The sequence below is a fragment of the Neomonachus schauinslandi genome, chromosome 3 (genome assembly GCF_002201575.2).
Source record: "Neomonachus schauinslandi chromosome 3, ASM220157v2, whole genome shotgun sequence".
NCBI classification, from domain to species: Eukaryota; Metazoa; Chordata; class Mammalia; order Carnivora; family Phocidae; genus Neomonachus; species Neomonachus schauinslandi.
This window is the reverse complement of record NC_058405.1, coordinates 135,924,902-135,937,960: the sequence shown is the minus strand read 5'-3', so window position 1 is coordinate 135,937,960 and position 13,059 is coordinate 135,924,902. Positions and strand designations below refer to the sequence as shown.

General features: G+C 42.0%; 1 protein-coding gene across 1 annotated transcript in view; it reads left to right on the top strand.

The window, feature by feature from the left end:
* CHN1 (chimerin 1) overlaps positions 1-12,784 on the top strand; it is a 47,723-nt gene extending 34,939 nt beyond the window's left edge. Inside the window, exons 3-7 of the mRNA XM_021703321.2 lie at positions 104-277; positions 1,023-1,100; positions 3,660-3,797; positions 10,579-10,684; positions 12,002-12,784. Of these exons, the coding sequence (XP_021558996.1) occupies positions 104-277; positions 1,023-1,100; positions 3,660-3,797; positions 10,579-10,684; positions 12,002-12,173 (668 nt within the window). The 3' untranslated portion in view covers positions 12,174-12,784. The remainder of the gene's footprint in view (positions 1-103; positions 278-1,022; positions 1,101-3,659; positions 3,798-10,578; positions 10,685-12,001) is intronic.
* Positions 12,785-13,059: the final 275 nt, after the last annotated feature.

Sequence of the window (13,059 nt, the reverse complement as noted above, 5' to 3'; positions counted from 1 at the left end):
AAGCCTAACTCAAGCTGGAGGGAGTGTCTTTTGCTAAAATACTCCAGAATGCTCAAAACTCTGAAAACATTGATGAATTTTTCCTTTCTGTATTTTTTTTTAGATTGTGGTTTGAATGTTCATAAGCAGTGTTCCAAGATGGTCCCAAATGACTGTAAGCCAGACTTGAAACATGTCAAGAAGGTATACAGCTGTGACCTCACAACACTCGTGAAAGCCCATATCACTAAGCGACCAATGGTGGTGGACATGTGCATCAGGGAAATTGAATCTAGAGGTGAGGCGTTTCCAGTGTGGTTCAGCAGTTATAATGCACCAGGAATGCAAGTTCTAATGCCCTTCCGGGTGCTTCACTGCATAATCCAGTTGTCTTCTGTAAGTTTAGGGGGGGATGATTTCAGATGTCAAATAATCTGAAAGTCTGAAATGAGTTAATTTAGCAAATAATGAACCAGCTTGATTTTAAGGTACAGTTAACTAGTTATAGTAAATATGCTTAAATATTTTTATGGATGATGGATCTTCTAGTCTATAGAAGTTGACATGTAGATAGCAATTTGTTTTTCACTTTTTACATTTTTTCTAGGTCCAAGAAGCAAAGGGGTAAATGCTCTGTTAAAACTATCCTAAGCCAAAAAACATTATTCCTCATTATTATTTCCCATTTGGGAAACTCTGGTATGGACCTATTAATATGGTTAGCTTAGTCTTCAGTTATGTAAAAGAATTTAAGGTATAATTGGGGTGATGAATTATTTCCCTTAAGACTCAACATATTTGATCTAATTAGACTAAGTGATGAGCCAAATTACAAACACTCAGGTAACAATAGGTCAGAGTTTAAAAACTGAGTGCAATGGTTTTATTTTAGGAGAAAATGTAAAGAGGTTTCTAAACAAGTATATTTAATCATTCTTTCATGCACATTACTTCCCCAGCCTGAAGTATGGGAAGAAGTTAAACTTTGGAGAAAAGGCATAATTCCAAAGAAACTAATTAGCTCCCTTGCTTTATTTTTACAGGTCTTAATTCTGAAGGACTGTATCGAGTATCAGGATTTAGTGACTTAATTGAAGATGTCAAGATGGCTTTTGACAGAGGTATGTTCTTCAGCATGTTCATTAACTTAGGACAACAATGCTGTCTGCCAGGGAGAATCTAATGACTTAGATTCCCCCACCACAGAATCATTATTGATTTTATTTTAATCAGTGCCATAAAGGAAAATTATAACTGTGGAACATAACCTAGTTTGTTGGGGTTGGGGGGATGCTGGAGATCAAAAGAGGCTTTTCCAGAGAATAGAGGTTGATCAGATAATGGTTGAGTAGCAAAGAAACAGGATATGTAAAGACCTTGGCAAGAGAAGACTGTGCAAAAACGCTGAAGCTGTCCTTGTCAAGGCCCTGAAAAGTGCTGTGGCTTAGAGAGTAAGAAATGAAAGGAGAGTGAACTAAGGTACAATGAATATCTTACTATAGAAAGAACTAGCTGAATGGTATAAGGGTTCTCAGATCAACCTCCAAATTCGGTTTAACCTGTCATATGACTGAACTATAAGGTTGGCAACTTTATTTTCCAAACCAAAAATTGGACATGTACCCTATAATGAGACAGGATATTTGAAATTTGGATTCTCATAGAAAAATAACTAATAGATAATGGAAACAGGAACCATGTGGCAGGAGAGAATACCAGTATTCTTTCTTTTGTCCTGAATAAAAATTTTGATAGAGGTGATATTTGCCTTCTTAATTCTTCTACCTTCCTTTTGTGCTCTCCCATCCTCTTCTCCAGGTCTTCGGGCCCCTAGGACCTGCACACTTGCCTAAGGTCCCCCAGTGAAGCATTCTTCATTGCCTTTTCCTCCCAGAAAGTGGTCTAGCCCAATTTGTACTGCCACTGCCCGGGATTTCAACCCAAGTAGGAAAGACAGATACTGGTGATCTAACTCACACTTGGATGCGAATGTCTGATAGGCCATGGTATTTTGCATTTAAAAGAGGCTTCTTTAAAGAAAAACAGACTTCATTAGAGTAGTTCTAGGGTTACAGTTTCAGGTTAACAGTAGTCTTAGCTTACAAAATTTCACAGAAAGTACAGAGATTTCCCATATAAGCTCGCCTCTCATGCCCCCCCCCCCCAAGCCCAGTTTCCTGTTATTAATATCTTGCATTAGTTTAGTTATATTTGTTAGAATTGATGAACCAACATTGATACGTTACTAATAACTAAAGTCAGTAGGTTACATTGAAGTTCACTCTTTATGTTGTACAGTTCTGTGGGTTTGGCAAATGCATAATGTCATATATCCATGTTACAGTGGCACATAGGATTTTTACTACCATAAAAATCATCTGTGCTTTACCTGTTCTTCCTTCCCTTTCTCCCCGAGCCCCTGGCAACCACTGTTCTTTCTACTGACTCCATAGTTTTGCCTTTCCCAGAATGTCATATAGTTGGAATCATAGAGAATGTAGCCTTTTTCGGCTGATTGCCTTTACTAAGCAATATGCATTTAAAGTTCTCCCATGCCTTTTCATAGCTTGATAGCTCTTCTCTTGCTGTTGCTCAATAATGTTCCTTTGTCTAGATACATCACAGTTTATTCGCCTATTGAAGGGCATCTCAATTGCTTCCAAATTTTTTGGCAATTATGAATGAAAGTGGCTATAAATATTTGTGAGCACATTTTTGTGTAGACATAAGTAGTTTTCAGCTCTTCTGGGTAAACACCCAGGAGTGTGAGTGCTGGATTATATGGTAAGAGTATGTTTAGCTTTGTAAGAAACCGTCCACCCCGCAAAGTGGCTGTACCATTTTGCGTTCCCAACACTTTACAGTTCTGTGGCTCCACATCCTCTCCCAACATTTGTCATCAGGGTTCTGGATTTTAGCCATTCTAATATCTGTGTAGGGAAGAGGCTGCTTTTTAATCGCTAGAAATCATAAGCCAAACGGAATAAAAGAAATCTAGTATAAGATCAGCTCAGAGTAGGCACTAATTAAATCTTTTGTAGATGAAAATTCAGGTATTTTAACCAGTGACTAAATGCAGGGTAGTAAAGGAAGGCCGGCTTTACTCGAGTCTGAAGGCCCAGCACCTCTAAAATACTCCTCTCTTTTATAACTTCTTCTCTTGGTCCTTCAGCACTCTGAAGTTTTGTTTCATTTCATTCTAGTACTTCTCACTATCTGCCTACCCCCAGGGCTTAGACAACATCCCAACGTCATGGTCATGTGTCGGAGCCTGGGGTGAGTCAGAGGTGGCCTTTTGTAAGTTAGGAGTGCCTTTCTTGTTATTTTTCAAATCCTCTAGGTTTATTTAAAAAAGAAAGAAAAAGCAATCCCACATCATTCCCCTAGGAATTCTCAAGTACTCCTGGAATTTACAAATATTGCTGTTGACCTCTGTCCTCTTGTACTCCCCCCCCCCCCCATTAAAACCTGGAAAAAAAAGAAACTTAAAAAAAAAAAAGAAAAAAAAAAAAAAAGACGATTTTGCTTTCCACGGAAAATTGATCATTTATATACATGAGCATACCGAATTTGATACTAAAAACTGACGCATTGCCGATCTCTAAAGACTGTATACAAAAATATGTTATGAAAACAGTGCTCTGCATCCAGATACTTATTGTTTTTAACATCCTTCCAAGATGGTGAGAAGGCAGATATTTCTGTGAACATGTACGAAGACATCAACATCATCACCGGCGCGCTGAAACTGTACTTCCGGGATCTCCCGATCCCACTCATCACATACGATGCCTACCCGAAGTTCATCGAGTCGGCCAGTAAGTATGAAGGCGCACATTCCCAATAACCTCACAGAATGCCTCCTCGCGGTAATCACTTCCCTGGTTTGTCGGAGTTTCTTGAATGCGTACTAAGTATTTCCCCCTCACCTCTCTCCATGGCTAATACACCCACAAGAGTTTTGAACTCCTCTCCAATGTCGGTTGTTTGTGACTTCTGCCGTCAGAAGCCTCTTTGTAATGGGCTAACCCTCATTTTCCAAAGTAAGGCTTTTCCCAGTGCTCCTCAGATAAGGACCAACACTTCTACAAAATAAAAATGAATAACTAGAAAAATAAAATTGAAAAACAGGACCGAACTATTTTGTTATTAGATTCAGCTAGTCATAAAAGTTGCTCTATCAGATCCCCTAAGTTTCTAAATTCTTACTTTCAATTTCTGTCCTTATCCTGTGACAGACCATTAACAGTTTGTGAACTGGCACTGGTCTGTAGATCATACTTTAAGGAGCACTGTTTTAGATCAAGAAGTGGTTTTTTAAGTTCTAGTTGAGATGCAAATGAGAAAAAAGCAAAGGCTCATATGCCAAATTTTATTTATGGTGCAAAACTCATACCTGTAATTCACACTTCATTTTTTTAAAGAAGGGAATTTTTAACAGATTTTAAGTGTTGGCACTGCCCTTTTTTAGAAAAGATAGGCTATTTCTGTCATTTGCTTTTCTCTCTTAAAAACCATATGTTGTCTTGATCTTTAAATAATAACATCACTTTCTTAGTAACACTGATTTGCTTTTTGACTTGGAAATTTCGTGAAGTACAGACTTGCTTTGTTCTAATTTTTAGTTTCCCCTTCAGTGCTTTTGTTGAGAATTTCTGTGGTTAGTTCCCCGGGGCCCTGATTTCTTGCGGGTCAGCCCAGCTCTCACGTAGAGAACAGCCAGGAGAATTACACTGATTTGTACAAATGTCCATGTTAGGAGCCTGAAAGACTCTAGATCTCTTCCATCGGAATTTAACTCCTCTTATTTTGGGGTGGATTCAGTGCTGATCATGAAAATTGTCTGCGGGAGCTTATGGTTGTTGTTTCGTGGGCCAGATGTTTCCGCCCCAGAGAAAGAAGTCTGATGGCCATGAACATGGACAGCACTTGACACACACATCACAAAGGGCTGCTCAGTCCACAGTTTGCCCCGATCCCCAGGACAACACTGAGGGCCCAAGTGGGCAGTGTTCCTGTCCCCAGTATCACTTTGGAGTAAAACTGAAACTTGGCTTCTGTGCCAAAGCCAAGGGCACCCCATTTTCAGAGGACAAAGCAATCCTTCAAACCCAGGTTCTGAACTCTACACAACCTCCTCATCTATGTAGAAGAAAAACCCAAGCCTTCCTTATTGGGGTTCAAGGCCTTTTGCCCCCCACACCCTCACATTGTTTCACCTTCATTCCCCACACCCACCTCAGCTGCCTTGGTTAACCTTCCAAACCATTTGTCAGGGTTCTGGGGTTTGTATCTGAAACAGGCCTCCTGTCTCACATCAGCAAAGCCCCTGTCCTACCTCCGAGAGCTCTTCAAAGTGCATCATAGGATAGAAACTTCCCTAAATCAAGGTAGATTCTTTCTTATAATTTCAACTGTTTTGATGTGTGATTGCCATGACACCAAAACCACGCCTAATACTTATATACAATATCAACGTTTATTGTACGTGTTTGCTTTTGATCCAATTGTTTATGGAACATTGTGTCCTTGTCTGTGTCTCTCATAGCAGTAGAGTCTGTTTCATTATTTAGACACATAGATACAGCCTTTCTCTTATCTTTATAGGCACACAAGGGAGACGAGAGAAGCTAAGATTTATAGAGCATATACTGGGTCCCAGGAATCATGTTAGGCACTTTACAGTCACAATATCATTTTAGTTTAGTTTTTTTATTCTAGTTTAGTTTTAGTTTAGTTTAGTAATCTCTACACCCAATGTGGGGCTCAAACCATGACCCTGAGATCAAGAGTTGCCTGCTCTTCCAACTGAGCCAGCCGGGCACTCCGCCAGGATATCATTTTAGGAAGGAGATGTTACACGGTTTAAGTAAATTGTCCAAGGTCCTATCGCTGGAGGAGGTGGCCCTGGCATTCCAACTCACATTTGTCTAATTAGTCCCAGCCCTCGCTCTCTCCACTAGGCCCAGTGCCTGGCTTCCCTGGTAGAACAGAAGACTTACCCACGGGAAGAAGGCAGGAGGGCAGGAAGTCCTCCCAAAGGATGGTCAGGGCTAGCTGACCCTTCCTGATGCAGGTGCTCTTGAACCTTTTTATCACTCAGTCCCTAGGAAACAGGGGCCCTGTTCTTTAGGGCTCGGGTTTCTCTGGCATTTATTAGCATTTCTTGCCAACAGAAACTCGGAGTTCACATTAAAGCTTTCTCCTGCAAAAGCTGTCTGAGCTCTGCTGTTGCAGCCTCCCTCGGACATGCTGCAGCTTGGAAGCTGGAGGGCAGTGGCTACGGGAAATGAAAAAGGGACACATGGGTGGTGGAGGCCAGGGCATCTCATCTAAGGGCTTGAAGGTCTTCATAATCCCCTGGAAACTGCCCTTGAACCACCTGGAAGTGTTGGACTACCGAGCCCTTTTTCCTCGCTGCCTCTCTCTGTCCCCTGCAGTGAAAACACTGCTGCCCCCGCCCCCCACCCCCTGGTGCAAAGGCTGGAAGATAGGTGCCTCTCACAGGCCTGCTCAGTAAGCCAGCACTTGGCCGCTTCCTGACCACGACGAAAACGGCGCTGCCAGGAATGTGTGCGGGAATCTTTCTCTGGCCAAGGACTCTACGAGCTCTGTTCCCAGAAGATCTTAGAAAATATGACTCAGAGTGTAACCCCGAGTGAGTCAGATAAACTCAGAAATAAAACCCAGGGTTCTTTGTCCCAAGCAACTTAAAATGTCCTGAAGGGAAGTGTGGGATGAGGATTTGCAGTTTTTCCCTCACCTCTGCCACTAGGTCACCCCTTATGCGTGGCTAAGTCTTTTTTCCTTCTATTTGAATTTCTCTCTAAAAGAATTGACAGCACATATTTTAAAAAGAACTTTTAACTAGATACTGATACAGGTTCAGGTGCGTATTTCCTGCTCACACCACATCCACATTGCCACATCCTTCCAGACCTTCCTCCGATGCCCTCTCTTCCTCCCCTCTGTTCCACTCAGCCCCCAGGCCATCTTTCTCCTCCATCTCCCCATCACACTTCGCCAGGACCTCTTCTACAGCCTCCTTCCTTCATGCTGGAAGGTTGCACTCATGTCTCGTCCTCCTTATTAGACTAACCCCTTTACGAGGGGGCGTTCTCTCCCTCGTGTTTATTTTCCCACAGCACCTGCGAGAGTCCTGCACTTACATAATAGGTGCTCAGTAAATACTTGTTGAATGAGTAAACATAATTTTATATCGAGAACCATAGAATCTTAAGAGTTTCTAGGTCTTCTAAAGGGTCATGTTAACAAGACTTCCTTCTACAGCACATTCTTTTTTAAATACGCAGTAACTGCAAGATGACCGCTTCTCTCGGCAGGCAGCTGCTGGTGGACAGATGCAACAGTCGGAAAGGCTACTTGTGCGCAACAGGGATCTGCCTGCTTTCAACTCCCTCCCTTGGCAATGGTCCTAATATCACCCTCTTCCGCATGCAAGCCTTTCACGTACTTGAAACAACCGATGGTGGTTGTTCATTTCTAAATACATCCCATTTTGTCTTTCTTTCTCTTAAATTATGCCGTGGTCTTCTTAGGGCAAAAGATTTGTGTTCTCTGAAAACATTATGGGTAATAGTCCTTTAAGTAGGAAAAAAATAGAGAAAAATTAATTCCAGAGAAGAATCTCTGTCAATTTGATGTCAGAATATTCAAATGCAGTTTATCATAGGTCCTCCAATTTATATCTCCAGTCTGGACCTCTCCCTGAGTACCAGATTAATCCACCATCAGCATGATCATTTGGATGTCTCAGTGACATCTCGAATAGAACCCTGGATTTTCCCCATGAAACCTCTTCCACCCATAATCTTAATGGAGGCTCCATCCTCCCAGTTGCCTAACCCCCAAAACTTAGCTCATTCTTGATTCTTCTCCTTCTCCTACATCCCTCATCAGGAAATCCTATGGACTCTACCTTTAAACTATCCCCAGAATCCAGCAACTTCTTACCACCTTCACTGCCACCACCTGGTCTAAGCTAGAGTCAGTCATTCCTCACCTGGGTTTTTGTTTTTGTTTTTTTTTTTAAGATTTATTTATTTGAGAGAGAGGGAGAAAGCATGTACGAGCATGGAGGGAGGGGCAGAGGGAAAGAATCTTCAGCAGACTCCCCACTGAGCATGGAGCCCATTGTGAGGCTCAGTCCCACGACCCTGAGATCATGACCCGAGCCGAAACCAAGAGTCAGACGCTTAACCGACTGTGCCAGCCAGGCTCCCCCCTCACCTGGATTTTTGTAATAGTTACTAGAATGGTCTGTTTTTACTCTGGCCTTTCCATAGTCTGTTTCCCACATGGCAGACAGAGGAGAGATACTGTGAGCAATGTCGGTCAGATCATGCCCTTATTCAGCACCTTCCCATTTCTCTCAGTAAATGCTAAGTCCCTGCAACAGGCTGATGGCAACGAACACAACAGTGTCCTGCTACCTTTCTGACCTCACTCCCTTCCATTCCCCTCTTGCTCACTCTAGCTTAGCCGCATTTGGCTTCTCACATGTCCTCAAACATCACAGGACCCTCGCATGGCTACTCCTCTGCCTGGAACCCCTTCCCCTAGATCTCTGTGTGGTTCATTCCCCCACACCCTCAGTCTTTACTCAAGACCTACTTTCTCATTGAGGTCTATGCTGATCCCCATTTTATTATTTTTTTGAAGATTTTATTTATTTGACAGAGAGCGAGAGAGGGAACACAAGCAGGGGGAGGGGAGAGGGAGAAGCAGGCTTCCTGCCGAGCAGGGAGCCCGATGCGGGGCTTGATCCCAGGACCCTGGGATCAGGACCTGAGCCGAAGGCAGATGCTTAATGACTGAGCTACCCAGGCACCTCTGATCCTCATTTTAAATTGCATCCCATCACACTTGCAGTGTTTCTTACCCTGCTCTTTTTTTCCATAGCGCTGGCCTCATTCTAATATAGTACAAACGGGAAGGTATGTGTTCATTATTGTCAGTCACCCTCCAAGAGAGAAAATAAGCTCCCTCTGAGCAGAGAATTTTATTTACTAGCCCACCAACAATATCCCTAATTTCACACCATCTCAAGATTCTCCTTGCAAAGATTAAATGTGAAAATTAAAAGGAAACTGTTACTTTTTTTCAATTTCCAAAACATAGTTTCAGATTAATTAGTCCTATGGTAAAAATTGTAAGTAAATACTAAGTAATAGTTTCTATAGTAAATGGAATTTTCTTAATTCTAGAAATTAAATGATTGAATTTCAGTATCCGAGATGGTATTGCTGTTATGAACTGGCATTCTTTAAAGACCCGAAGTTTCAAAGACCATGCATCAATTATCATGGCAAATAATACATCCTTTATTACTGAGAAACGAACCAGGAACCCTGGGTAAGCTTTGGGCTGAAATTCTAAAATGGCCAAAGTTTCTTCGAATTAAAAAGCTTCACTCTTCCCATTCTGACATTTATCAGATCTGCACTGCCGATGCTAGGAACTCTCACATTCATTTTTCTATCAGTTTTAACCAAATTCTGACGCGTTGGCATTGAATCGGTTTGTCATAGACGTTAGAAAACTAGGATTCTTAGTCTTGTGTCTTCAGTGATACATTGTGGTCTGCTGCGGCCTTCCAGCATTTCAAGGCTGCTCCCCTGATTGAGACTCAGCACTCTGGGGTCCCCTTGCAATTACACTGCAACCCGACATTTAAAGGCCCCCTATCTTCCTGACATCGGAGAAGCAGGAATGTGCTAGGGTGCTCTTTTTGAGAGCCCAGCATTCCAAAGACGTCTGCTGTTTCTGATTATGGGAATAACGGATGTACTAAATGCAATGTGACCTCAAAGGAACGTGCTGGGTTTTGGGCCAATACAGCAGAACTAAAATGTCCAAATGAGGATGGTTCCCTTTGAAGTTTACACTTCGGAAGAGCCACATTTACCTGCGGTCACTTCCAACATTTAGAATTGCCTCCACAGGGTTATTGCATTATCCTGAATGTCCTAAGTGGTAGAATATTTTTGTGCTCTGAGGGTAGGTTTGACTTTTTTATATAATAAAAAGTAAATTAAAACCAAGAAAGTAAATACTGGGTGATGCCTTTCTTGGTTTAAAAAGAAAAGAGCATGAATACCAATTAAGACTTTGGCAGGGGTTGCCAGGGGCAGAGCTTGTCTACCGTCGCTGAACTGGGATGTTCAAAATATCTTGAACAAATTAACATCCCTTAAGTAGGTCTGTAATGTTGTAAGATGACCTCATTCGAATGTCTAAGTTTTTAATCCGTGTATACATGTGTCTGAATGCTTTGTGGTTACATCCTGTCTATCCAGTGTCCAAGTTCCATGGTGACCAGACTCTAAGGCACTCAAGTGAATCAAGTGGGTGCCATCCCCAAAAGTCCAAGTAAATGGTATTGCCGCACTGAAACTAAATCTTCTGGCAATCTGAGACTTGAACCTTAAAAATATCTTCCAAAGCTGTGGGCAAGGATCTGTGAGAAAGAATTTCTTACCGGTCCTAGATGATCACCACAAGAATAGAATTCAGTGAAGCATTTATACAAGTTGTCTGTTAAAGCTCTTCTCCTTGGTGTTCACCTTGCTGTCTCAGAAATTATGGATCCTGACGAGCAATTAGAAACCCTCCACGAGGCACTGAAGCTGCTGCCCCCTGCGCACTGCGAAACCCTGCGGTACCTCATGGCGCATCTCAAGAGGCAAGTTACAGACTCGGAAGCTTCTCCTTGTACTGCAGCCGAATTTTAAGAATCAGATGAAACCAAAGGTGAAAGAAAGGACAGATTATTGAAGGAATAAATGAATGCACAAGCTGAGAAGGAATGCTAAAAATATTCTGCGCTACAGTGCCGAATACAGACTGGATTCTGACGTAAACGTATTTGCAGTTCCAGTCTGTGTTTGCAAATATGTGAGAGATACTGATGTTCTGCCAAGGACATAAACTGAATTTTTGTGGAAAGAGAAAAGGTTGTAGCTGTAAGGACATGAGCATTAGCATAATAAAGAGCAAAGCAGCTCGCCAGAAGGCTCACTCACTTTTCTTACTTCTTGCTCCAAAATAGGCACTTGACACTTGGTGACAGGATTTTAGATTATTGCATTAATGTCTCCCCCACTGAAAACTGCTATAAAAAAATGGAGTAAAATAAGAGGTAGAGGGAGGAATAGAAAATAAAATATTTCGGTTACTTCTGGTTTCATGTCTTAAGTAGACGGGTGGTGGTATAACTTCATTTCCCTGCTCGGTCACTCTCGCTCTCTACCAGTTGAAGGAAACTGTTCTAAATTATGTGATCAAGTTTTAGTGGTTTTAGAGTTTCAAAATATAAAGCCAATTAGAAACAAAAAAGACAGAACTTGACATCTATTTTGTATGCCTCTCGGCAAGAGCTACCCAGAAATAAATATTTAACTGATGGTGCATTTAGCATTTACATGGTTTCCCTCCTTAAAAGCAGCAGGAGCTAAAACTTGTGTTCAATATGCTTACAACTTCACTCGCAAATTCAAGTTTGCTTCATATATGGATGCAATTAAGTCCTTCACACTAAAGCAAAGGAACGGCTCTCAAATCCTAGTCCGGGCCTTTGCTGTATAGCAGGAGAGCGAATATGAACACCCAGCTCCCGACCAGGTCGCTTGCACTCAGCCATCTCTGTGTGCCACCGCCACCACCCTCCCCAGATACTCAATAAAAATCCAGGGAACAGGACAGACAGTGTGGAAGGAGGGCTGATGGAATAATCGAGACGACCCAGCCCCTGGTCTGCTACGTGTAAACACCCCCCCCCAGTCCAGCAGTGAGCTCGGGCGGGAGCTTCAGTGATCACCAGAAGTTTAATTTATTGATAGGATTTACTTTGAAGTGAAGAGGGGGACAGAGAAAGAATGTAGCCGAAGAGTTAAGTGGGCAGGAACCTTGACTGTGAACCTGGTTTTTGTTCTAGTGCTTGAGCACCGTGCAGAACGCGGGCACTTACACGAAGGTGCGCTCCTTTGCTTTTATTTTGCAGAGTGACCCTCCACGAGAAGGAGAATCTTATGAACGCCGAGAACCTTGGCATTGTGTTCGGCCCGACCCTGATGAGATCTCCAGAACTAGACGCCATGGCCGCCTTGAACGATATACGATATCAGAGACTGGTGGTGGAGCTGCTTATCAAAAATGAAGACATTTTATTTTAAATTTTAGTTCGCAGGGGAAAAAATGTTTTACAGATGAAGGAATGTTTTATAGTAATTTAATTGGCTCTTATAGCTGAATTATTTCTTGGTTAGAAGTTTGGGCAGATAGCCAGATTAAAATGAAGGAACTTTCCACTGTTTCTGTAGCACCGCTCAGCTGTCCTTGTAAAACAGTGAACACACGCGCTCCAGTTCTAGTAACCCTGGGTGTTTATCATGTTAAGAGAAACTCAAGCTACTGCATGATTAGCCCCCTCTTTGGCAAGGGAACCCCACACAAAGGAGACAACAAGCCTGCACCGCCTTTTTGTCCCGGATAGTCTGTGGTTGTAATTCCGCATGTTTCGCAGAGTAAATCTGTCGTGACTCGCTTTTGGGTTCTAGGTCTTTGGTTTCTGACGCTTCTACAAATGTGCCCACAAATGGATGGAACAGCACCTCTGGCTGTCCTGCATCCCCATAGACTAGAACATAGGCCGACTCTCGCAAACGCTGCACTTCTGCTTTCTCCTCGTTCTTCTCTAACAGAGTCCTTTCTTTCCAGCAAAAGCAAAATGTGTTTTCAGATTTGTTACTTTAGTCAATTATCCACCAATAAAAAAGTACAATGCAGAACATTTTCTGTTATTATTGGTTTTTTAGTTGCAATTTTGTGTTTTTATCTGGCATGCATTTATTAATTTATTAAATTTGGCTTTCAGAAATCAAAAATATTGATAGCTTACTTTTTTCCCCATGATTGAGCATATTTGGGAGAATGTGTTTGGCCATTTATTTAATACTGAGTAAGGTTTTGTACTGAGTTCCTCAAATAATTTAAAACTGCTTAGGATTAAAATCCCCATTCATTGGATTTTTCTTCTTGCTAGACTATCTTCTCAACTTC